Raw genomic sequence first — 23234 nt, forward strand, 5'->3', positions numbered from 1 at the left:
CTGAAAGGGACCCTCTTGAAAACATTAGTAACTTGATGTGTGTTTTCCGCAGCGGGAGGAAGCACTGAAACAACACAAAACCCTATCTCAAGAACTTGTTAACCTTCGAGGAGAGCTAGGTAAGAACTTTTTTTTTTTTTTTTTTTTTTTTGCTAAGTTCTACAGGATGAGGGGACGACTGGAAAATTTGGTTTTCCTATCTGCACTGTGGCTGGAGCCGCATGCTAGCAGTGGTTAGCTGTCCCACTCTGGTATCTGTGCAAACACTTACTATCGACATTTCTTTTGAATCTTGGCAGCTTGACCTCAAGTTCACAGAATTCCTGGCACTGATCTGACTAAGCCTAGCAGAGCTTCTGATGACTAAAACATTGCTCTTCCTGAAGACAGGGACAGAGTGATTTTTGTAATTGTGTGGGTTCCTGTTAGATAATCCCGTCTTTTTTTTTTTTTTTCCTTCTGAACCTCTTTCCATATTAAAGAATGGTGAGAAAATTCCTTCTCTGCTGATAGCAATTACATTACACTCCCTTGGGGCACTTTGCTGGGAGTATACAGAAAAGAAGGATGCTGTGCGTTCAGGGCGGCCTGTGTGGAGGAGGCCTCTTCTGTGCTCATGTTACAATTTGAGCAGGGCTGATGGTGAATAAGGACCCAGTTCCGCTGGTAGTCATGTGTCTCTGATGTCCGCAGCACTCGGCACCCAGGGCTGCTCTTCCCAGGCTGAGGTCAGTTTTGGTTCTCGTCTCTCCTGGAAGCGTCTTCAGGGTTCGTGCAACAGAGACAATACTGCCTTTCCTACCTCAACTGCTGTGTTGGAGTGGGCCAGCTGACTTGGGATCCCCCTGTCTGCCACGGACACCTCAGCCCTAGAGAATGAGCTTCCTGCTTTAGCTTCAGCCAGGTCTGGAGTTGTTCATTAAAAGGCTCAGTTCCTTGCCCTGTGCAATTTTCTGTGTATGCAGACAGCCTCCTCTTAAAGTGTGAGTGGCTCTGTGTATAAATAATGCAAAAGCAACAGCCAGAGATGAAAACTGTGTTCATCCAGTTCTAGAAGAAGCTGCCCATTTTTCCTTGGACAAGACCAGAGTTTCAACATTGTCAATATAATTTGCTGGACTTGAAGTTTTTCTCCCCCCCCCCCCCACAAAGGCAAAGATCAAATAGCAGTGAATGTGGGGCCATGACTTGTCTCTGTGTTCCTCTTGTCTCTTCCCCTCCCAACGGGAGGCAACCCCAAACTCCTGGCTAAACTTCCAGGTTTTTAATACCTAGCCAAGACATCATTTTCTCCTGACCTTATTTTAGGCTATGGAAATGAAGAACTCTTTATAGAAAAGTAATTTTAAAACATATGGAACTTCAGGACCCCGAAGACTTGCGAATTCTAGGGAAACATTTCAAGGAAACCAGAGCTGAGAGGCAGGCTTCTGGCTGTAGCATTCGAGGCTTTCCACCATGTTACCTAGACTGTTGTCCTTTTGATTACCCAGATGACCAACTTAATTTGCTTTTGTCTGTGCCTTAAATAACGTAATGGATCTAGAGTGAGCAGGTTAGGAAAGAGGCCTTTGTGTGTGTGTGTTTCAGAGTTCATTATGACCCAGTGGAGGTGGAGATGAGCCTACCTGACGGTTCACATTTCAGCCTCTCCCCAAGATGAGGCAGAAGCGCCAGCAGAACACTGTGCTCATTCATGCTGCTTGAATGGGGGATCCTCTTTTTACCTTTTAGTGGAGAGCACAATGAAATAATTCGAATTGGGACCCAGGTCCTCAGCACCTCCAGTTGGGCACATAGCCTGACAGGAAATAGCCGACAGTTTGTACCCATTCTCCCCCTTTTCCATTGGTGATAAGGAGGTGTGCCCTGGTGTGCTTTCACCACCGCTGGCCAAGTGTCCGGATGCAGCGGTTGGCCTGTGCGTATCGTTTGGTCTCGCAGGTGGGAGCCGGGTGAACCCGGAAGTAGAGGACTCTTGTCTGGGGAATGGGTGGGACGACAGGGGAAATGTCAGTCAGGGAATGTATTGGTGCTCCTGTTGCATGAGGGAGAACTGCTCGAGTAACTATGGAAAGCATTTGGGGAATGGTTTCAGTCATGTGAGGGGAGAGAAGAGAAGCCTTTACGTAGTTCTTCTGATGGAACAGCCCAGGAAGAACACTCCGAAAGCTGCCGGTGGGATTGTTTGTAGCGTGAGCTGAGATGGAAGACGATAGATTACATAGCAAAGTTGGAAATGCAGTTGTTAAGATTTGAGGCAGTAGTATAAAGTGGTTAGACTGGTCACGCTGTCCGGGTCCAGATCTTCAGTGGCCGGGTGATGTGGGGGCAAGTCACATAACAGGTCTTGAGTCCCAGTTTCATTTTCTGTCACATGGCACAAATCATTGTCTTCCCAGGGGTGGTCGTGAGGATGACATGAAGTAACTCACTGTAAAGTGCCTAGCACCAAGTGTTACCTACTACAAATAGTAGGTATTCACATGTGTGCAGTTTACAGCTGTGTAGTAATTACCCACATTTGCAATTTTGTGAGGGCATCGACTACACTGCAGGAAGGAGTTGTAATTAGACCAAATATCATTAGAAATCCCTCAGGACAGGTTGTTCTTTTGTTTTCAGACTCCAGTGGCAGTGAGACATGGTGGATGCCCTCCCGACACAGCAGAAGGGCTTGCAATGTGGAGTCCGCAGTGTAGGATTTTGCCCGTGTATTCCTAGCGAGGAGCTGCCTCACTTCTTTGAGTCTAGTTTCCTCCCTGGGGATATGAAGTTAATGTGTATTTGGCTGGATTGTCATGGAGCTTAGATAAAATAGTAATATGTGTGAAGCAACTGTCATAGTGCCTGGTCCACCACAGGCACCTCAAGAAGAGAGAGAGCTGCTACCATCACCATCATCCAAGTATCCACCATTTCTCTCCAAAATAATGGGGGCTGTTGGTGTCACTCTCCCACTGGGTACTGTTTCTTTCTCTTCTCTATGAATATTGAGGCAAGCTTCCCAAACTAAACTGCCAAAAAAAAAAATAATAATAATAATTATAAAGGACAGTTGAAACTCAGGAGCACTGAAACCCAAGTAGAGTCTGTGATAATGACCTTCAGAATCTGCCTCCAACTGTCCCCTCCACTGACTTTCCTGTTGTTTCACTGGTTACTCTGACAAGTGTCCTGTACTTCCAAGTTCACCCAGCTGAGCTTGGAACAAAACCATGAGGCTCCCCTCCTTCCAGTGAGTCCTCAATACTTTACCACCATGTGTTTATTGTATCTTGTGTTTTCTTGTTGTCTTCAGATAGTAAATTGCTTCATTTCAGAGATTCTTTTCTGCTTCCTATGGAAAAAAAAAATATATATATGCTTTCCATTTTCACAAGTAACTGATAAATATATATGGGTATTTGAAGTATTTGAGGGTTTTAAAGTTTCTTTTTATTTAAGGACATTGTGTGGAAATTACAATTGCGAAGGGAGAAGAAAATAGCCATAGTTCCAGTACCCCTGACAGAGCTTTTATTTTTGCATATTTTCTTGTGTCTTTGTATGAATATATATGACTTCGTATCTTGACGTTTTTATGAAGGTATGACTTACATACAATGGAATGCTTATTGACAAACACATACGTTCATATAACCTACACCTTCATCAAGGTGTTGAAGATCAGTGTCCTCCCAGAAAATCTCCTTATGCTCCTTTCTGGTAGACGACACCCCCGTTCCCCAGAAGCAAACACTGATCTGATTTTTATCATGTAGGTTATTTTGTGTATTCTAGACTTTCATAGAAACATACATTATGTTCTTGTTGTGTCTGGCTTTTTTCACATAGCAAAATGGTTTTGAGATTCATTCATGTTATTTTATATGTATTCTGATCCTTTCAGCTTGTGTCAAACACTTTTCCATACTGCCCCTTAGTCTTCATTATGGTTTTGTTGAATGACTTGGGAAAGTCTTAGTGAGTGGATGTTGCTTGGCTTTACTCACCCCTTTAGTGTTGGAATATAGCACGGGTTTCATTGTCTGCTGTTATCCCATCCATTCCCCTGGTTTCAGCTACAACCTGTAGGGTGATGATGCATAGATTTATTTTTCTAGTTCTCTCTTGCCCAAGCTGCAGATGTATTTTTCCCAGTGAACAGCTGCCTCCAGGAGAGCCAGTCTGGTATAATCAGACCTTTCTGACTCCCCAGCGCCTTGCTTCCTGAATGCTCTGCAGTGTCCCCTCATTCAGACCTGTTTCCCTCAAAGTCTGTTCATCATCTTGTGCAGTGACATCATCACTCACTTATCACCCAAGCTCACAACAGGTGTCACACGCCTTTTCCTCTGTCTTCTACATGATAGCAATCTGTGTTCTAAGTATCGCTTGGGTCTGTCCCTCCTCAGCCTTCTGGCTGCTGCTGTTCTAATTTAACCCCCAGAATTGCTCACCCCAAATATATTCCAGTGGTCACCCAACAGGTCATCTTGCTCCAGGCCTGCTTCTGTCCTCTCCACATGCTCCCAGGACTGTGTTTAAAATAAATCTCACATCTGTCCTCTACTGGACATTTTTAACAAACATAAATGACTTCATTTGGTCTTTGGCAAAAAGTCCAAATTACTATAGCTGCCATGTATGATTTGACTGGAACTCTCAGCCCAACTTCATGATGCTGGGACACTCCTTTGCCTTTCTTCACACCTTCTTCCCCTTCCTCACACCCAGCCATGGATCCATTCATACCTCTTTGGCAAATGATATCCTCTCTGCTTGAAATGCTCTCTCCTTTTTTACTGCCTTTCTGTTTTTGCCTCTTCAACTCCTCACTAGCTACAATACCTAGCTAAGTCCTAATTAAAATACCGTATCATCAGTTGAGTTTTACCTAATCTTTCTTTAAAAAAAAAAAAAAAATTAAAAAAAAAAATCCCCAGATTCCGATGTAAAGTTCAATGCTTCATTACTTGCGTATAACACCCAGTGCACCATGCAATACGTGCCCTCCTTACTACCCATCACCGGTCTATCCCAGTCCCCCACCCCCCTCCCCTCTGAGGCCCTCAGTTTGTTTCTCATAGTCCATAGTCTCTCATGTTTCATTCCCCCTTCTGATTACCCCCCTTTCTTTATCCCTTTCTTCCCGAGTTTTACCTAATCTTTCAAGCAAGTTAATTGTGCATTCTCCTGTGCCCTTCAAGAAGCTCTGTTCTTAGGGTTGTTTCTAGACCTCTTCTCACAATCCAGAGCCGTGAGCCCTTCAAAGGCAGCATCCCCTTCACATTTGCAGGTCTACCTGCTGATACCTCGTGCCTGGCACTTACTACTTCAGTGAATGAATGACTTTTGTATTCAAGGTAGTGACTAGGGAGAGTTGGTTTTATTCTTATAATAGTCGAATACTCAGTGGTTTTCGTGTACAAACGTTTTCCTACAAACCATTGAAAAATAACGTGCATGTTTTTAGGAATGAATAATAAGTCAGGTGAATTATAATTCTCTTGGAAACGTTTTATGCCTGACAATCCCAGTTAGATCATTTTGAAAGTGTCAGCCCTTGAAATAGATGACAGTTCAGTTTAATGGTCTGTATGCACAGCAAACATTTGGCCTCTGAGAGAATAAACATGTCATTCTGATTTTTTTTAAGAATGTGGTAGATCAAAACCAGTCTAATAAAGAACCGTAATTATAATCTTTGGGGGTTCCTACTGTTTTTTTGTTAATTTTAATCACGAGAATCACATTTTTATCCAAATTAATGAAGAAAAGGTATTTTTTATTTCAAAGTTTTTAGCCATCAGAATTAATAGCTTATGTACATCTCTTTTAGGGCCTTGCATCTATTTTTATTTAAGGTTTTTTTTAAATCCTACTGAGACTTAAATATCTGCTCAAATGAACTAGATTTCAAAACCTTGAAATGCCTTTATTCACAGGCGTTCGTGTAAACTTAATATTGTTTGTACTGAGCTGTTCGGACAATCCACATCTTTTTTATACGTTTGTCCTAATTGTTTCTATTTAACGACACAGATGGAATTTGAACCCTTAGTTCACTAAGACTAGTTGATTGTTTTTCTGTGTGTATAAAAATTAAGAGCTGGGAATGGCAGTAACATCGTTCCCAACAGCAATATTTAGCTCTAAGTCTACTGGTTAGTGTTTTATTAAAAGACAGGAAAGGGAAGGGGGAAGGAAGGAAGGAAGGAAAAGAAACTGAGGCTTAAAAGTGAAGTAACCTTCCTAAGGTCCAACAGCTAGAGAGCAAAGTGCCTGGATAAGGACCTACGTAGCATGGGTAGGTCCAAACTCCTGTTCATGGTAACAGGGAAAGCATGATGGAAATATTTGAAAGATCAGAAAATCATGTGATATAAACACTGCTTTGCATTGGTAACAACTTTTGGAATCTTTTTATTCGATTCAAGAGTTCAGGAAGTACTGTCAGATTAAAATAGGACTTGTTATTATCAGTTAGGGAAAAGTGACTTGGCTCTGCCAGAGGCGGTGTATAAATTGTCTCATCAACACTTGACTGGTGTCTATGAACTTGAGGCTCCCGCACACCTCGTGGAGTGTGTTAATTCTTTTATTAGTTTTGTCTACAGTTGTGACTTAACAGGCTGTGTGTTTAAAGTAATTTTAAAACTCTTTACAGTTAAGTCACTTTGGAGTTGCAGAATTTGAAGTGGGCTTTTAATGAAAAAAACCGTTAATATAATGAAAACCAACTGTATACCAACAGAGAATTCCTTCTCTCACTGAGTTGATCAAGGATCGTTTAGATACCACCTCAGACTTAGCCCATTTCCCCCATCCCCGGGGAAAGTCCATGGCTGTGTCTTTAAATAAAAGGTCCCGTTCTGGGGCGCCTGGGTGGCACAGCGGTTAAGCCTCTGCCTTCGGCTCAGGGTGTGATCCCGGCGTTATGGGATCGAGCCCCACATCAGGCTCCTCTGCTGTGAGCCTGCTTCTTCCTCTCCCACTCCCCCTGCTTGTGTTCCCTCTCTCGCTGGCTGTCTCTATCTCTGTCGAATAAATAAATAAAATCTTTAAAAAAAAAAAAAAAGGTCCCGTTCTGTCACCTGTACAGATACACAGTATTACCAGGGGTATCTGTTTTGAAAGCCTGTGGAGTCCTCTTGTTCTGTTCCTTGTCCTAACTTGTCCTTGTCCAGTTTTGATCGGTTCTGTTTTGACGAATGTCATTTGTCCAGAATGAATGGTGGTTCTCGGACTTCGCTGTGTCATGAAATAGACCAGGTTAGAGTGCTGATTCACAGTTCTGACTCAGGTGGCTTGGGAACGGAGCCCAGCAACCCACTTCTGATGACCGTGCAGGTGCTTATCCCGTGGGTGCTCCGTGGAGTATATTTTGACACTGCACTTGCTGTCCAGAAAGTTGATTCTTTTATTCAAAGTATATATGAATCAAATAAGCACAGTCACAGAGTAAACAGTAATGCCAAACAGCACCAACTGAGCTGAGGCCGTTCCTTGTACATCGGCTTTCAGATGAGCATTAAATTTACTGTTTTGATTTCAGTGTGATTTCTTTGAAGTCCTAACCGATTTTTCTCAGGCCTGAAGCTTAGAACATTATGTCGGTTCCTCAGCCAGGCTCGCATCTCTGAGCCACTTTCATGCCTGAATGTTTTCAGTAGTCCATGGAATGTTGCTGTTGTGATTATGAGAGCATCTGTTTTGCAGCATGTCGTTGGCCAGTGAGTAAGTTGAAAAACAGCAAAGCCTTTTCAAAGACTTGTATTGGCAGGGAGAGTCCAGGAGCTCCGTGGAGGCCCAGCTGGCACCTCTGTACCCAGACTGGCTGGCTGGGTCAGAGCATTTTCCCCCATTCAAATAAAATTTTTTTTAAATAATAATTTTTTATTATGTTATGTTAGTCACCATTCAAGTAAGATTCTGTCAGAACTCATCAGTGTGGGGGGATAAAAAAAGATCTTTTTTTTTTTTTTAACCTGCCTTATCTTATCTTGCAGTCTTTTTAGCTTCCATAAGAGAACAAAGCCTTAATACTCTCAGACATCCATTGCGTGCATGGTTTAAATTATCTCTTAGCATCTCAAGTTGAGAAGAGAGCCATGCAGATGAAGTTCTGTGCCCTGAGCTGTGGAATCTGCATTGAAAACGTTCAGCAGATTGGCGTCCTGGACCCAATTCTGCCCCTTCAGTTCCCTTGCCAGTAAAAGGAGACTTAAGATAATATCTCTTTTATTAACTCAGAATGCTATTACATGAAATCATGGGTGCGAGAGCACTTTGTTGAAGTACGAACTGAATTTTAAAAGTAAGCTGGTCGGAGTTATGGGAGAATTGAGAGCACAGGCATTTTGTAAAAGCAAATTCCTAATAAGTCATGATTCGCGAGAGGCTTTTGAAATCAGTTCATGTTGATTCATATAATTCCCAAGAGCAACCAGAAAGCCATCTGTAGCTCATGTTGAAATTTAGAAGACGACCATTGTCTGCCGCATGACTGCCAGATTTCTTGGTCATGTGAAACAGTAGTACCTTTTGGAAAGGACAAGAACTGGAGCTCTTAGGAGTCGCTGATCATTACACAGGTAGTTTGTGAAAACTTGCTCTACAAAATCCTCACCAAACACTAAGGTGAGCAGAACAGGTGGTATTTGTTCCTGCCTCGCTCACCAGGAAACTGATAGGCGGAAAGTTGGAATTTCCCGTGGTTGGAGAGCCTAGGTCCCTGCCCTTTGGTTTGTAGGCTACCGGCCCCTCCACCACGTAGCGATTTACTTCTTAAAATTGGCATATTGATGACTTTATTCATCTATATCGCTATCTCCCATTTTAAACAGACGAAACCCTGGTTTAAGAGAGTAACCTACGTAGTCATTCACCTTGGGAGTGTGTCATGAGCGGATATCCCTTGGTAGAATAAGAGTAATATTATGAAGTAATTATGCTACTATGGTAAAAGATAGTGTTCCCATTCATGGTTCTGGGGCTGGGGTACAGGAGAAGTAAGATAAGATATATATTTGTTTCCCCTTTACTTTTATACACAGTTGGGAGCGTATTATACACGCATTTCTGCACCTTGTTTTTTTTTCCACTTAACAATTCTTAAAGTTCAATACATAAAGAATTGTATCAGTCTTTTTAAATAGCTATTAAATTGTCTTATTTTTTTTTAAAGCATTCCATTGTTTTGATACACCACAATTCATTTAACCAGTCCCTTTCTAGTGGACATTAGGTTGTTTCTGATGTTTTGCTGTTACGGAAATGCTCCAGTGGAAAACCTCAAATGTCCTTCATTTTATATATGTGGGAATATATCTGTGAGATAAATTCTTACTAGTGGAATTGCTGGGTCAGTGGGCTATGCAGAGAAAACACGACAAGCCGAAATTGAGGCACATTCTAAAAATACCTGACTCCAAAACTGTCACGATTATGGGCAGGGGATGGGGGAGGGAAGACCCACTCGCAGACCAGAGAGGATTCAGGAAACGTGACAAGTAAATGCAGTGTGGTATCTTGGATGGGGTCCTGGAACAGAAATAAGGGACAAAGTTTGGAGTTGAGTTCGTAATACTGTACCAGTGTTGGTTTCTTAGTTTCGACAATGTCCCTTGGTAATGTGCAATGTTAATGTTAGGGGAAGATGGGTGAGAGGTATCTGAAAACTATTCTCTCTTTGCAGCTTTTCTGAAGATCTAGAATTAATCTAAAATTTTTTCTTAAAAAAGCATTAGTGGGAAAACTAGTGAAATCCAAATGAAGTCTATAGTACAGTTACTAGTATTGTTCCACTATTTAAACCTTAATTGTGACAAATGTCTCATGATAATGTAAAATATTGACATTTGGGGCAGCTACGTGAAGAGTGTATAGGAACTCTGTGTACTCTGTACAGTTTCTATAAATCTAAAATTATTCCACAATTGAAATTTTTTTTAAAGCAAGTATACTTCCCTGAGAAGTATGTGCTTTTTTTTCTTTTCAAATTTTTATTTAAATTCTAATTAGTTAACATATAGTGTAATATTGGTTTCAGGAGTAGAATTGAGTGATTTATCACTTACATATAACACCCAGTGCTCATTACAAGTGCTGTCTTTAATCCCCATCACCCATCTAGCCCATCCCCCACGCACCTCCCTCCATCAACCCTCAGATTGTTCTCCATAGTTAAGAGTCTCTTATGGTTTGTCTCTTGCTCTTTTTTTCCCCCTTCCCCTATGTTCATCTGTTTTGTTTCTTAAATCCCATGTGTGAGTGAAACCATGGTATTTGTCTTTCTCTGGCTGACTTATTTCACTTAGCATAATACCCTCTAGTTCCATCCACATTGTTGCAAATGGAAAGATTTCATTTTTTTGATAGGTGAGTAATATTCCTCTGTGTGTGTGTGTGTGTGTGTGTGTGTGTGTGTGTATACACACACTACTTCTTTTATCCATTCACCAGTTGATGGACATTTGGGCCCTTTCCATAATTTGGCTGTTGTTGATAATGCTGCTATAAACATCAGGGTACATGTACCCCTTCGAATCTGTATCTCTGTACCTTTGGGTAAATACCTAGCAGTGCAATTGCTGGGTCATAGGGTAGCTCTATTTTTAACTTTTTGAGGAACCTCCATACTGTTTTCTAGAGTGGCTGCACCAGTTTGCATTCCCACCAACAGAGTAAGAGGGTTCCCCTTTCTCCTCATCCTCGCCAACATCTGTTGTTTCGTGTGTTGTTAATTTAGACCTTTGACAGGTGTGAGGTGGTATCTCGTTGTGGTTTTGATTTGTATTTCCCTGATGATGACTGATGTTGAGCATCTTTTCATGTGTCCGTTGGCCATCTGGATGTCTTCTTTGGAAAATGAATTCATGTCTTCCCATTTCTAAACTGGATTATTTGGTTTTTGGGTGTTGAGTTGTATAAGTTCTTTATAGATTTTGGATAGATGTGTCATTTGCAAATATTTTCTTTCATTCTGTAGGCTGCCTTTTAGCTTTGTGGACTGTTTCCTTTGCTGTGCAGAAGCTTTTTATCTTGACGAAGTCCCAATAGTTCATTTCTGCTTTTGTTTCTCTTGCCTCTGCTGACATGTCTAGTAAGATGTTGTATGTCCAAGGACAAAGCGGTTTCTGCCTGTGTTCTTTTCTAGGATTTTGATGGTTTCCTATCTCACATTTAGGTCTTTCATCCATTTTGAATTTATTTTTGTACATGGTGTAAGAAAGTGGTCCAGCTGAGAGAAAGGACTGAAGGTGTCCAGCACTAAAAGCAGGTGACTGACTTCCCAGGTGGCCAGAAAGAGAGAGGGACCCAAAGCAGGCAAGAAACATTGGACACAGGCATCTCTCATCTTCCTCATAGCCGCTTGAGGAAGGGTTGGCACCCATAGCACACCTACCAGAAGCACCTAGAGACAGTGTGTCTGTACAGTGGGGGAATGGAGTCCTTTTACTTTCCTATTTACCTTTCCTTCCTGTCACAATCTCTTATGGCATCATGAAAATTTATATGATTTCCATGTGACCTTACCTCTTCCTTTTTTCCTTTTTTATATTTTATGTCTATTTTAGATAAAATCATCTAGAAGTTGGGAACGTTCTGTTGTACCCAATGTTAAGAGCAATAGGAGTAGGAAGTGAAGGTTGGAGGTGGGTAGGTACTATAGTGCCCTAGCATGTGTGTGTGTGTGTGTGTGTGTATTTATGTTTGAATACTAGACAAGCAAGGCTGCTTTTTAACGGTCACATTCAGTCATGGAACCCCAAGCATGCCTTTGAGGACTCTTCAAACACATTTGAACTGGTGGACTTTTGCAAGGCCAGGAATACTCGTAACAGCAACGCTTTACTGCGAACTGACTCTGGTCAGGCACTGGGTCCGGTGCTTCACATGTATTATTGTGTTTAATCCTGCAGGGAAGGTGCTAATATTCTCTCCATTTAAAAAACGAGGAAACGAAGGCTTAGAAAACTTAAGTAATTTGCTCAAATCACGTGGCCGGTAACTGGTGTGACTGAGAATTGAACCTAATTATTCTAGCTGTATTCTATTAGGTCATTTATTTATGTTCCTGAGGATTAAAATATTTTGGGTTGTCTCATGATGAAGCATGCTACTCAGATACAAAAGAAAGCTCTGTATCGTTAAAGACTATTACAACGGTAGGGCCATGGTTGTGTAATGTTTTTCTCTGTAAACCATGCATTTACCAATCTACAAAGGGAAATGGGTCTCTACGAGATGGAGAGACTACAAGTCTAACCCTTCCCCCTCTTAGCAAAGGCCTAATTAGGTAATGGCTGTTCTGCTCCTCGGGGATAATGGCTAAAGGACCCAAGAGGAATCCAGTTCTGTTTTTCAGAGGTTATAACTGACTGTGACATTGGGCCTTTGCTAGAGGTCATCCAAATAATTATATGAAAAGGGAAAATGTTGAGCATCTCACCACTTTTTCTGAGATAGTTTTTCCTTGCTTGGTTATGTGTGCTTAGATATGTGGTTCCTGTTCTGTCGTTGGCCTAGAACTCTCTGCAGACATGATTTGTCCCAGGGTGAACACGTCAGCTTCTGTCCCATGGCCTTCTGCTTTAGGGATGATCTGGTAACTGAGTTGGTTTCTTTCTTTCCTAATTCTGAAAACTCTCTTTCTCATTCTAAGGTGGACTGCTAGAGATAGCTTTTGCAATTTACCAGTGTGTGTACAAAAGTTACAGTTCCTTGGCTCTTCTGTAGGCAGTGGTCTCTTGGCACCCTTCACTCAGACGGGCTTCTAACAATGGTCTAATAGAACAGATTAAAACATCAGGACAAAAAGATTACTTTGTACTCTATGAATTTTGTATTTGTGCAATAACTCCTTGAAAACTGTATCACCTAATACTGTGAAAACTCCTTGCTTACTTACTCAAAATCCTGCAAGATCTCCTGTTTTGTTTTAAGCATTTGTTGGGTGCCTGATGAATTGCCTGAAAGTGAGCGGAATTCTGGGGAGTAAGAAAGGAGGAGACAAGGCTGAGCCCAAGGAGTAAGAGCAAGCTCAGGTGGCATTAGAAATCACCCCTCAACTGTCATAAGCACAAGGGCAAGTCCATGACTAAAGCCACAGGGGTCACATCCATCACCCCGCCCCCCAACAGTGTGCGTCTGGCAGAGAGGAGCACTCAGAACCCTTGAGACAGTGTTTACATGGATGTCCTTTAAACAAGTACTTCATGAGTCTTTATGCCAAATGAAAATGTTCCTTCAGGAGCCCAGGCCAGTTAATTCAAAGTAAAGCTGTTTGTGTGAGGGGTGATTTCAGCCCAGCTGTTGTGCACACAGCACAGCAGGCCGTAGCAGAGCAAAGGTCTGTGCACAGCTGCGGCTGATGTCACCGCCTGGGGCTGGGCCTGCGCTTTGGGTTGTTGGACAAACAGCAGGCAGTAAATCCTCCCTCCCCGGTCTGACCCATTTTTCCCTTCCCTCTGCCTTCCCTTCACGTCGCTCACAGTGGCCAACAAAACTGAAACACTTTTAAGCTTTGTTTTGTTTTGTTTTCTTTTTTTTAAAGATTTTATTTGTTAGAGAGGGAGCAAGAGCAGGGGGAGGGGGAGGAGCAGAGGGAAAGGGAGAAGCAGACTCCCTGCTCATTAGGGAGCCTGATGCGGGGCTTGATCCTAGGACCCTGAGATCATGACCTGAGCAGAAGGCAGACGCTTAACTGACTGAGCCACCCAGGCACCTCTTCTTTATTTTTATTTTATTTTGTTTTCTTTTTAAACAGGAAACACCCTGTCCAGTGGCTAATGTGAGAGGATTTCCATATATCCTACTTGATTTTGAAGTCTGATGTACCATAGATATACATTCAAACCGACGGTTATTTCCTTAGAAACAAATGTGTTAAAATTCGGCAGATATAGCATACTGTTAACTTTATGTAGAAGATCCTCTAGCTTTTGGTTCACTTAGACATTTGTGTCTCTGATAGGAGCATTCAGATGGGCTGGCATCGTACTATTTTTTTCCTGATATTTGAAATTCTAATGGAATTAAGTGAAAAGACTATATGAAACCGAGATTGCTCTGACTAGAAAGTTGTTTGATGTCTTCACTGCTTATAAAATATTTTTCTGTTGGCTGCTTTCATATAGAGTTCTAATGTGGAATTCATACAGGGAAGCTTGTGGGGCCATCATTTTGTTTGTGTATGTGGGAAGGTTATGGAAGCTAATGTGTGTACTTGACTAACATTTGCCTTTTTAAATTTTTTTTTTCAAAGATTGTATTTATTTGAGAGAGTACAAGCCTGCACTAGTGGGGGAGGGGGCTGGGAGCGGGGCAGGGGAGTTGGTGCAGAGGGCAAGGGAGAAGCAGACTCCCAGCTGAGCAGGGAGCCAGATGCGGGGCTCTATCCTAAGACCCTGAGATCATGACCTGAGCCCAAAGTAGGTGCTTAACCGACTGAGCCACCCAGGCACCCCTAACATTTGCCTACTTCAATCATTTTTTTTTTCACCTTTGGTGAATAATTAGTACACTAATTTCACCTGTATTGAATGTCGGGGAAGGAAGCCTGGAAAAGTCAAAAGTCAAGCTTCCTGAGAAACGGTGGACATCTTCCAGGATTTATTATGCTGTGGGTGGATATATATTTATGTGCAAATTCTGCAATGTATTGTTAATCATTATGTGTTTTCAGTAGTCGAGGTAAAGAGTAAGATGCTCCGATTTTAAATTATGCTTTCCAGATTACTTTGCCTTCAAAAATAGTAACCTTTTGATATATTTATGTTGTAGCTTTTAAAATGTTTTTTCTGAAGTTGGTATGCGCTGGTGATTTGTGTTCAACATATTCTCATACTTTGTTCTTATTACTGTATTTTTGAAATCAGCTCCAATTAGGTAGAAGCTTAAAGTCCATTTATTTCTTCTCTCTGATCTTCCCTGTTCCCTCTGTGTCTTAGCTTCTCCCTACTGGCTGGCCATCCTTAGAGACGTTTCGGCCAATCAGAGCCTCCTCTCCTTATGGCCTCTGCACTGATTGGTCAACACACAAAAGGGTGACCCTCCCTTGGAAACCCCGTTTTTTCTCAAGTACTACTGTTACTTCTTGCTAGATGGTTGTGTGAGTTTTGTTTTTTTTGTTTGTTTTGGTTTTTTTCATTTCCTTCCTTCCTTCCTTCCTTCCTTCCTTCCTTCCTTCCTTCCTTCCTTCCTTCTTGGTTTGGGGGGTTTTATTTTGCTGCCAGCGACCATTTCCTCTTGTTCTTATTTATTGTTCACGTTTCTACCATTACATTTGAAAATCTGGTCAAGAGAGAACGAAGTACTCTGAGAGTACTGTGTTAATGTTTCCAGAGTCATCGCAGCCATGCGTGAATGTGATGAATTTAGGACATTTAGCAGATGAAATGTCTTTTTCATCTCTTTTTCAGTCACCGCTTCATCTACCTGTGAGAAATTAGAAAAAGCCAGGAATGAGTTGCAGATAGCTTATGAAGGATTTGTCCAGAAGCTAAACCAGCAGCACCAGACTGATCTCTCAGAGCTAGAGAATCGGCTTAAAGAATTTTACACCGGGGAGTGTGAAAAGTTCCAGAATATTTATATTGAAGAAGCAGAGAAGTATAAAACTCAACTGCAAGAGCAGGTGTGTGCCTTCGGAACCTGAGCCTGTTCCTGGTTGTGGCCATTTGTTTAAATTCTAATTGATGAAGACCTTCCTTTGAACCTCTCTTCATTTAAATAAGTGAAAAGGGGGTTTTCAATTAATTTTTTTCTTATCATTAAAGCAATATTGATGAGGGGAAGGGGGTAAAAAAAACCTTTATCATACTACCTGGAAGTAATCCCTCGGTGAGCATTTCGATGTTATACCGCTAAACGATTGGTTTGCATTTCTTCTAAAATGACACTGAATAATCCATATTTTTCATGTAATAATGTATCATAAGTTTCTCTTTAATTTTCTTGCTTCCTTTTAAAATCAGTTCTCCATTTAGTAAGTATTTACTGAGTACCTATTATATACCGGGCACAAGCTAGGGGCTGAGGATATAAAGACCAATATGACAGGCATGGATCGTACGTGGTCCTATCACCATGAGACATAATGTCAACCTTATGATGAGCTTGGCCGTTTGCATCGGTGAACCCTGGAGAGCCTGTGTGTTGGTGTTCCTGAAGGGGAACAGAGTGGAGAATTGGGAGGGGCAGATCCAGGTTGGACTGTTCTTGCCATGTGTTGGGCAGCCCTTTAACTTGAACGCACGCATATGTGTCAAGTCTCTAATACTGCTGCTTATTACTCAAGACTTAATTTTTTGTTTGTTTTTTTTTTCCTTCTAGTTTGACAACTTAAATGCTGCCCATGAAACCTCTAAATTAGAAATCGAAGCTAGCCACTCAGAGAAAATCGAATTGCTAAAGAAGGCCTATGAAACCTCCCTTTCAGGCAAGAATGCTTTTTTTTTTTTTTAATAGAAGCAGATCTACTGGAACAGCGTGATATGTTTTAAAAAGGAAATGATTCATAACTTTCCCTTCCAGAGAGTACCCTGTGGTATTCAGTTTGGAGTGTTTTTGCTCTCTTTTTGCATTGTTCATTGTTAACAGATGCCCTTTTCCCCTTCGGATGCAAATAATAGTTCATCACAAATGCCAGCCTTTTAAGAAATAGGATGAACTTTTAAAGAACCCAAAGGCCTTTTTGGTAGTAGTTGTTCTTTACTGCCTGAAGTCCTGGGTAGTTAAGGGGGAATGGGATAGGCTGGTGATGGGTACTAAGGAGGGCACGTATTGCATGGTGCACTGGGTGTTATACGCAACTAATGAATCATGGAACTTTACATCAGAAACCAGGGAGGTACTGTATGGTGACTAACATAATATAATAAAAAAAATTTAAAAAAAAAAAGTGTTAGTTTATATCCTGGCCACAGTAAAGGATCCGTGCAAGCAACACTTGCTCGCCAACACTCTTGCACACCAACAGTGCCGTGAAATGGTGATGGCACTTGTGTCAACAAAGAATATTTTCTAAATTATTTTATCATGATTGGAAAGGCTGAAGTAGAAGGAAAAGAAGGAGCCATTGCTTTAAGAGCACAAAGGGTAGCGGAAGTTGTTACACTTAGCCCCGTGCACCCCACAGAGGAGCCTCTGAACTGGCGGGCTCACCTTTGGCAAAGGCCTTTCTCATCAGAAAAAGAGAGTTGTGTGAAGTCAGAGATGATAACGTGGAAAAGTGACTGGCCAAGAGTAGATATTTAGTAAACATTGTGGTTCTTCCTTCCTGCTAGAATTGGGTTTAATTTTAGACTTCTGTTTGGTTCATAAAGAGCAAATGGAAGAGCACACAGGAACTCCAGAGCAGGGGGGTGAAGGCCAGTGTTGGAGGCGCCCTCCCCTGAGGAGGGTGCTCTGTTCCCTCTGGCCTCCGGGAGCCTCTGTGCTCTCCATCATAAAATGGAAATATCTGCCCTATGCCCCTCATGGGGCTAATTTGAGAACAGATAGCTTAATTCTTATAAAAGCATCTTACACATATAAAGTAACATAGTCATACTGGTCCGTAATCAACTCTTAGATCTACACGCCTTAACGACTGTAGAACACAATGATCTCATGGGATGTCATTGCCTCCAATCCCTTCTTTCCAGAAATCAAGAAAAGCCATGAAATGGAAAAGAAATCACTTGAGGACATGCTTCACGAGAAGCAGGAATCGCTGGAGGTGGGTCAGTCTCACTTACCCTCCCCCCCAAAGACCCCATTCCTGAGGTTTGTGTGGTTTGGGTAAGGTTTCTGTGTACATTTGCTCTGTTTCTGGTGTCTGCTTGTTAACTTGTGCTCCACATCTCATTGTTTGTTTTAGAAACAAATCAGTGATCTGAAGAGTGAAAATGATGCTTTAAATGAAAAGTTGAAATCAGAAGAACAAAAAAGAATATCAAGAGAGAAAGCAAATTTAGTAAGTCGTGTGCGCTTTTCCATCACTACTGAGCTCTCTTCTGCTCGGCTGTCTGTGAGGGTCAACCACATGTTCGGTAGTTAGAGACGTGATAACGGGTTTGGAATCCTTTCATATGTTGCAGAGTGATTTTTAAACTGGCTTCTTTGTTTACTGGTGGCTTTTTAGAAATCCCAAGAACTGACATACAGAGGAAGCCCAGTACCTTGGAAGTAGTCTAAGCTGGTAACTACAGGAAGACAAGAAAACTGTCAGCGAGGGTCAGGGTTTCACGTGAAGACTACACTTTTTTTTTTTTAAACCAACTGGTATATTGAGATATAATTGACATACCACAACATTCACCGTTTGTTAAATGTGCAGTTCCGTGGTTCACAAGTTGTGCATTGGTCACTGTTATCTATTTCCAGAACATTTTGTCACCCCAACAAGAAACCCTGTACCCATTCCTCCCCACTCCCCAAAAATCCCCCAGCCCTAGGGAACCACCAGTCTACTTTCTGTCTCCATGGATTTGCCGATTCTGGATAGTTCATGTAAATGGAATGTTCTGTGTGGCCTTCTGTGTCTGGCTGCTTTCGCTCAGCTTATGTTCCCAGGATTGATGCATATTGTAATATGTGCGTGTGTTTCATTCCTATTTATGTCTGAACAATATGTCATATAGATAATCCTCACTTTGGAAAAGTACACATTTATTTCGTAAGCTCAACTTTCTCTTGCAACTTGTATCCTTACTCACCTGGCCCCCACCTTACTTTTGAGAAAAAAATTTCTTTTCCGTTTCTGTCTTCAGTACCACCATTTTCCTTCCATATATTTGTGCACGGAACTGCAGAAGCTAAGCTCTTTTGCCACTTAAAATCTGCCAGCTCGGAAAGTGCTTGTGCAGGGGTCTCTCAGTGAAATCTCTTGCGGATGTCTTTGGACGCCCTCTGGACATTTGAATACAATTAGATGAGATGAGGTCATAGCCAATGAAACTTCAAAGCTATTTATTCTGGAAGATTCTTAGACAAAGCAGCAATTTCAAAAAAAAAATCTAGACTTAGATGCAGGGTGTAAACCTTACAAGTGGTTCCAGGAACAGATTGTAAAGAGCTTCCTGGAACTGCAACGACAGAAGTCGGCAAAGGTGTGGTGGGAACAGGGCCGTGAATGCTCGAAGTTTAAAAATGGATAGAGTAAATGGTACTATTTCCTTTTAACAAAAATGAGATATGGGGGTTTTTTCCCCCTAAAGATAACAAATCCTGTGTCAGAGGATATGAGTATTTGAGGCCTATGAAATTTGGGGAAGAGCCCTGGATTTGCAGGCTTGGGTGTTACGCCCACCCTGGCCCTTTCCAGCTCTGGCACCTTCCTTGAGCGGGTCGCCTGCGTTGTGGAATCACGCTCTCCAGTGGAGTGAGGGGTTTGCATAAGTAATCCCGAGGACCCATTCCCTGATCTGCCCTAAGGATTGGTCCAGAGGATTAACTACTGCCCCAAAGTATAGTTGGGATGATCGCCCCGCTGATGCTTGTCTGAGAAAGTTCCTCATTAAACATCTGATCCATAGATCTTGCGCTGTTAATTGGTAGGTTTTGGATAGTACACTTGGATTTCCAGAAATCAGGGAGTCAGGACTCCACCCTGGTGGTGTACTCTAAAAGGATGTCTCCCTTATGTAGTGTTTATTTTGCACAGAATTTTAATAGTGCAAGTGCTATATGCCATATAGGAGTGGGGTGTCACAGGTCAATATAGTCCCATCATAAAAAAATCCCAAAGATGCAGAACATTATTGTCTCTTTGTGGTTTTCCAGAGAGCTCTATAAATGCACTGCCTTTTCATTCCTGATCAGTTACTGACTTTGTTGACAGAGAACAGTTGTTCCCTTTTCTCCCTCCAAACACCAGGAAAGGACTTGCAGTGGCCTCGTCTCTGGCCAGAGTTGTTTTGTATTGTAAGCAATGGTTTTTTTCTCTTCCAGGAAAATACTCGGTGTGACCAATGTTTTCCCATGTTAAGTTCCTGATAAATGAGTGAAATGTTTATTTTCAAAGATGAAATGTTTTATTTCATTCTTATAACCAAAGACTTTGAGATAAATTACTGTTCTAGAGAACCCTTTTTTCTGCCTCTGCGTCTGAAGCTGCTTTAAGAAAGTTAGAAGTCTCTTGCTACTTGTTTGCCCGATTTCTGAGTGTAATCAAAGACAACTTCTATTAATTTAACCACGTGTGTTAAATAATCAGAGCTGTGTTCTGCTGTGTCTCTTCCAGAAGAACCCTCAGCTCATGTACCTGGAGCAAGAGTTAGAAAGCCTGAAAGCCGTGTTGGAGATCAAGAACGAGAAACTCCATCAGCAGGACATCAAGCTAATGAAAATGGAGAAACTGGTATGTTTCTTTCAGAGTTTACCCAGTAGAACAATGTCTGCGTCATAGGAACTGAGCAAAATCAGTACTTTAATATATCACCAACTCTGAGCTGGGGTCTTACACCCCAAACAGTTGAATATGTACATGCATCACATTAGGGCAATTCACTTTGCTATCTAAATTCTTCCTCTTTCTCGGGAATTAGAATGTGACAGAAGAGGCATGCTCTCATAAAATTAATCTGGTTGGACAAATGCAAACATTATGAAAAATATGAATGAAGTGGAGTTTGTGGCCTCTAGGACAGAACACTGATGGCAGCCAGTGACAAGTTGCTGAGAAGTCCTTATCTGAGTGGTGTGCCCAGCCCCGCAACAAGGCTGCTGGGAGCCAGGAGTCTGCAAGTAGGCAGGGTTTGGCAAGGCAGCTTAAGTGACCCCAGCCATTGCTGTACTTTGCCCTCGACTGTGCCAGCTGCCTCACTGTGCTTGTCCCTTGTCCCCCAGTTATGAGTGATTCATTGTTGAGTGACCGGGTGCCTTGTTCAAGCCCAAACCAGCTCTGGACAACAGGGAGCCTGGAGGCCACTCTTTGTTTGCTTTTTTGTTTGGGTTTTGGCGTTTGGTTTGGTTCCATTTTCTTCTAGAGACACCATTACCTCACTGTGGAGAGAGGTAAGGGCTAAGCCCCCATCGGGATATATGGGCACTTGGAATTGCCAGGCAATTTTGATTTTTCTTTTAAAGGAAGGAAAGAAGAATTCTGATGGTTTATTAACAGTCTATCTAGTATAGATAGCAGTTCCTGCCAAAGGTCATCCTGTTCCATCAAGCCTGATAACTCCACTGATCTCACAGTCACTGGTGATGCCGGTCACCCTGCTAATAATGTGTTGCCCCCTAGCCATTCTTGCATCCCAACTTTTAAAAATACCACATACATGGAGAACAGGCTCTGCTATAAAATTACCAACACACTGTAATTTTTGTTGACCCATAAATATTTTTGTTTCTTGCCATGCCCGAGAGGTATCATTGGTATTAGTTAACATTGGGTTGACAGAACAGGTAAACTCATGGTTACTTTATCTACAGGCATACCTCAGTGAACAATATTGTGGGTTTGCTTGCAGACAACGACAATGCCAATATTGCAATAAAGTGAGTCAAGTGCACTGTTTGGTTTCCCAGTGCTATAAAAGTCCGTAAAGTGTGCAATAGCATATCTAAAAAAACAAAAAAACAATGTATATACCTTAATTAAGAAGTGCTAACTATCTGAGCTTTCAGTGAGTTGGAATCACTAATCACAGGTCACCATAGCAAATGTAATAATATTGAAAAAATTTGAAATATTTCCAGAGTGACCAAAATGTGTCAAAGACCTTGAAGAGAACAAATGCTATTGGAAAAATGGCACCAATAGACTTGATCGATTGACATGCAGTTGCCACAGATCTTCAATTTATAAAAACAAAAAAACCAAAAACAAAAATAAAAAATCCACAATACCAGCAAAGCACAAGGAAGTGGCATATAATAAAATGAGGTATGCTTGTATTTGTAAGCTCTGAGCCTTTGTGGAAAATAAGACTCAGAGAAAGCAAGGAGGCTTTCTCAGTACGAAAGGTTTGGTGTGAAAACTAGCTCTGCCAGTGGTTAGTTAACTGTGTGGCAATATGAGGGCTAGTTCCTGTAAAAGGAGGAATTGGATGAGATGATACTATCAGGCCAATCCCTGCCCAGTCTCTCATTCCAGATTTCCCCACCTCATGTGGGGAATTCCTTGAATTCCAAGGCTCCCTTTTTCTTACAGTCTCATTTTTGGGAAAGTTATTCCACCTGACTGGCTTATCCCGAGCACTTTCTGGAAATGTTAACAGTAGCACTCCCAACCAAGAGTCATTATCAGAGTGGATTAGTCCTACACTGCAAAGACAGGGATTAGAATTAATTCTGACAGAGCTGTGATGTCACCGCCTCAGCGATAATAAAATCTTACCTTTAGAAAGTAATGGGATGTAATGAGCTCTTCATTATGTTAAGTGGTTAAATGTCTTCTGGGATTTTAGCCTTGAATCTGTCCCCTGATCCATTTGTTTCCCTTGAAAGTTTAGCCTGGGCAGGCCAGCAGGAGAACAAATGTACCTTCCACCGGACTGAGGAGGGAGGCTTTGCATAGTGAGTGCTCCTTGTCTGAATTGGTGCCCCACAAAGCTTGGTGAATTGGAGCTTTGTATGGCCACCCCGAGGTAAATGCTACAGAGAAACTGGAAACCATGTTTAAGGCCATAGTAGACATTGCCAAGAATTGTCAACTGTTGGCCTACTCTGAGTTTTCTTTGAACATGGGGATTTTTTTCTCCAGAATTTACTACAGGAAGCTGTAGTGCGGGCTAGCCGCTGTGGTCATTTTACCACCTTGACACTGGAAGAGGCACGCAGCCCCCGGTGTTGCCCGGGTGCACCAGTTCTCAGGGGCAGTTCTAAAACAGCGTATAAGTGTTGGCGTTCTCATTTGCACCAAGGCGGACAACAACACTGCGTTGGTTGACAAACTGAAGCGATTCCAGCAGGAGAATGAGGAATTGAAAGCTCGGATGGACAAGCACATGGCGATTTCAAGGTAAAAAATTGTCCTATTTTTCCTGAGCGCCTCCCTTCCTTGAACGACAAGTGTTATTTTCTTACCACACTCCACCCGTGTGGACTGTGAAATGGGACTGAAGTGGGTGGTTAAAACAGTTACTGACTTCCATGTGGAAAATAGGATTGGAGCCAGCGGCGTGGGCCACTGTGGTCTGTGGCTTACTGACCCTGAGCATGCTTTCAGGGAAGGAGCATCATAAGGCCAAGTAAGAAACCTCCCCAAGCGTAAGAGAGTCATAAGAGATGAAGAAAAGCTGTGGTAGGGTCACCCA

At 42.0% G+C, this 23234-nt stretch overlaps 1 protein-coding gene across 13 annotated transcripts in view; it reads left to right on the plus strand.

The window, feature by feature from the left end:
• MTUS1 (microtubule associated scaffold protein 1) overlaps window positions 1–23234 on the plus strand; it is a 167239-nt gene that overhangs the window by 141541 nt on the left and 2464 nt on the right. For 11 of the 13 annotated variants that reach the window (XM_048226309.2, XM_048226315.2, XM_044387538.3 and 8 more), the window contains 7 exons: window positions 53–119; window positions 15411–15625; window positions 16324–16429; window positions 17637–17710; window positions 17852–17947; window positions 20216–20332; window positions 22842–22939. In XM_048226309.2, the coding sequence (XP_048082266.1) occupies window positions 53–119; window positions 15411–15625; window positions 16324–16429; window positions 17637–17710; window positions 17852–17947; window positions 20216–20332; window positions 22842–22939 (773 nt within the window). The remainder of the gene's footprint in view (window positions 1–52; window positions 120–15410; window positions 15626–16323; window positions 16430–17636; window positions 17711–17851; window positions 17948–20215; window positions 20333–22841; window positions 22940–23234) is intronic. The other 2 variants (XM_057303509.1, XM_057303513.1) reach the window with 1 other exon arrangement.

The sequence above is a fragment of the Ursus arctos genome, unplaced genomic scaffold (assembly GCF_023065955.2).
Source record: "Ursus arctos isolate Adak ecotype North America unplaced genomic scaffold, UrsArc2.0 scaffold_27, whole genome shotgun sequence".
NCBI lineage: Eukaryota > Metazoa > Chordata > Mammalia > Carnivora > Ursidae > Ursus > Ursus arctos.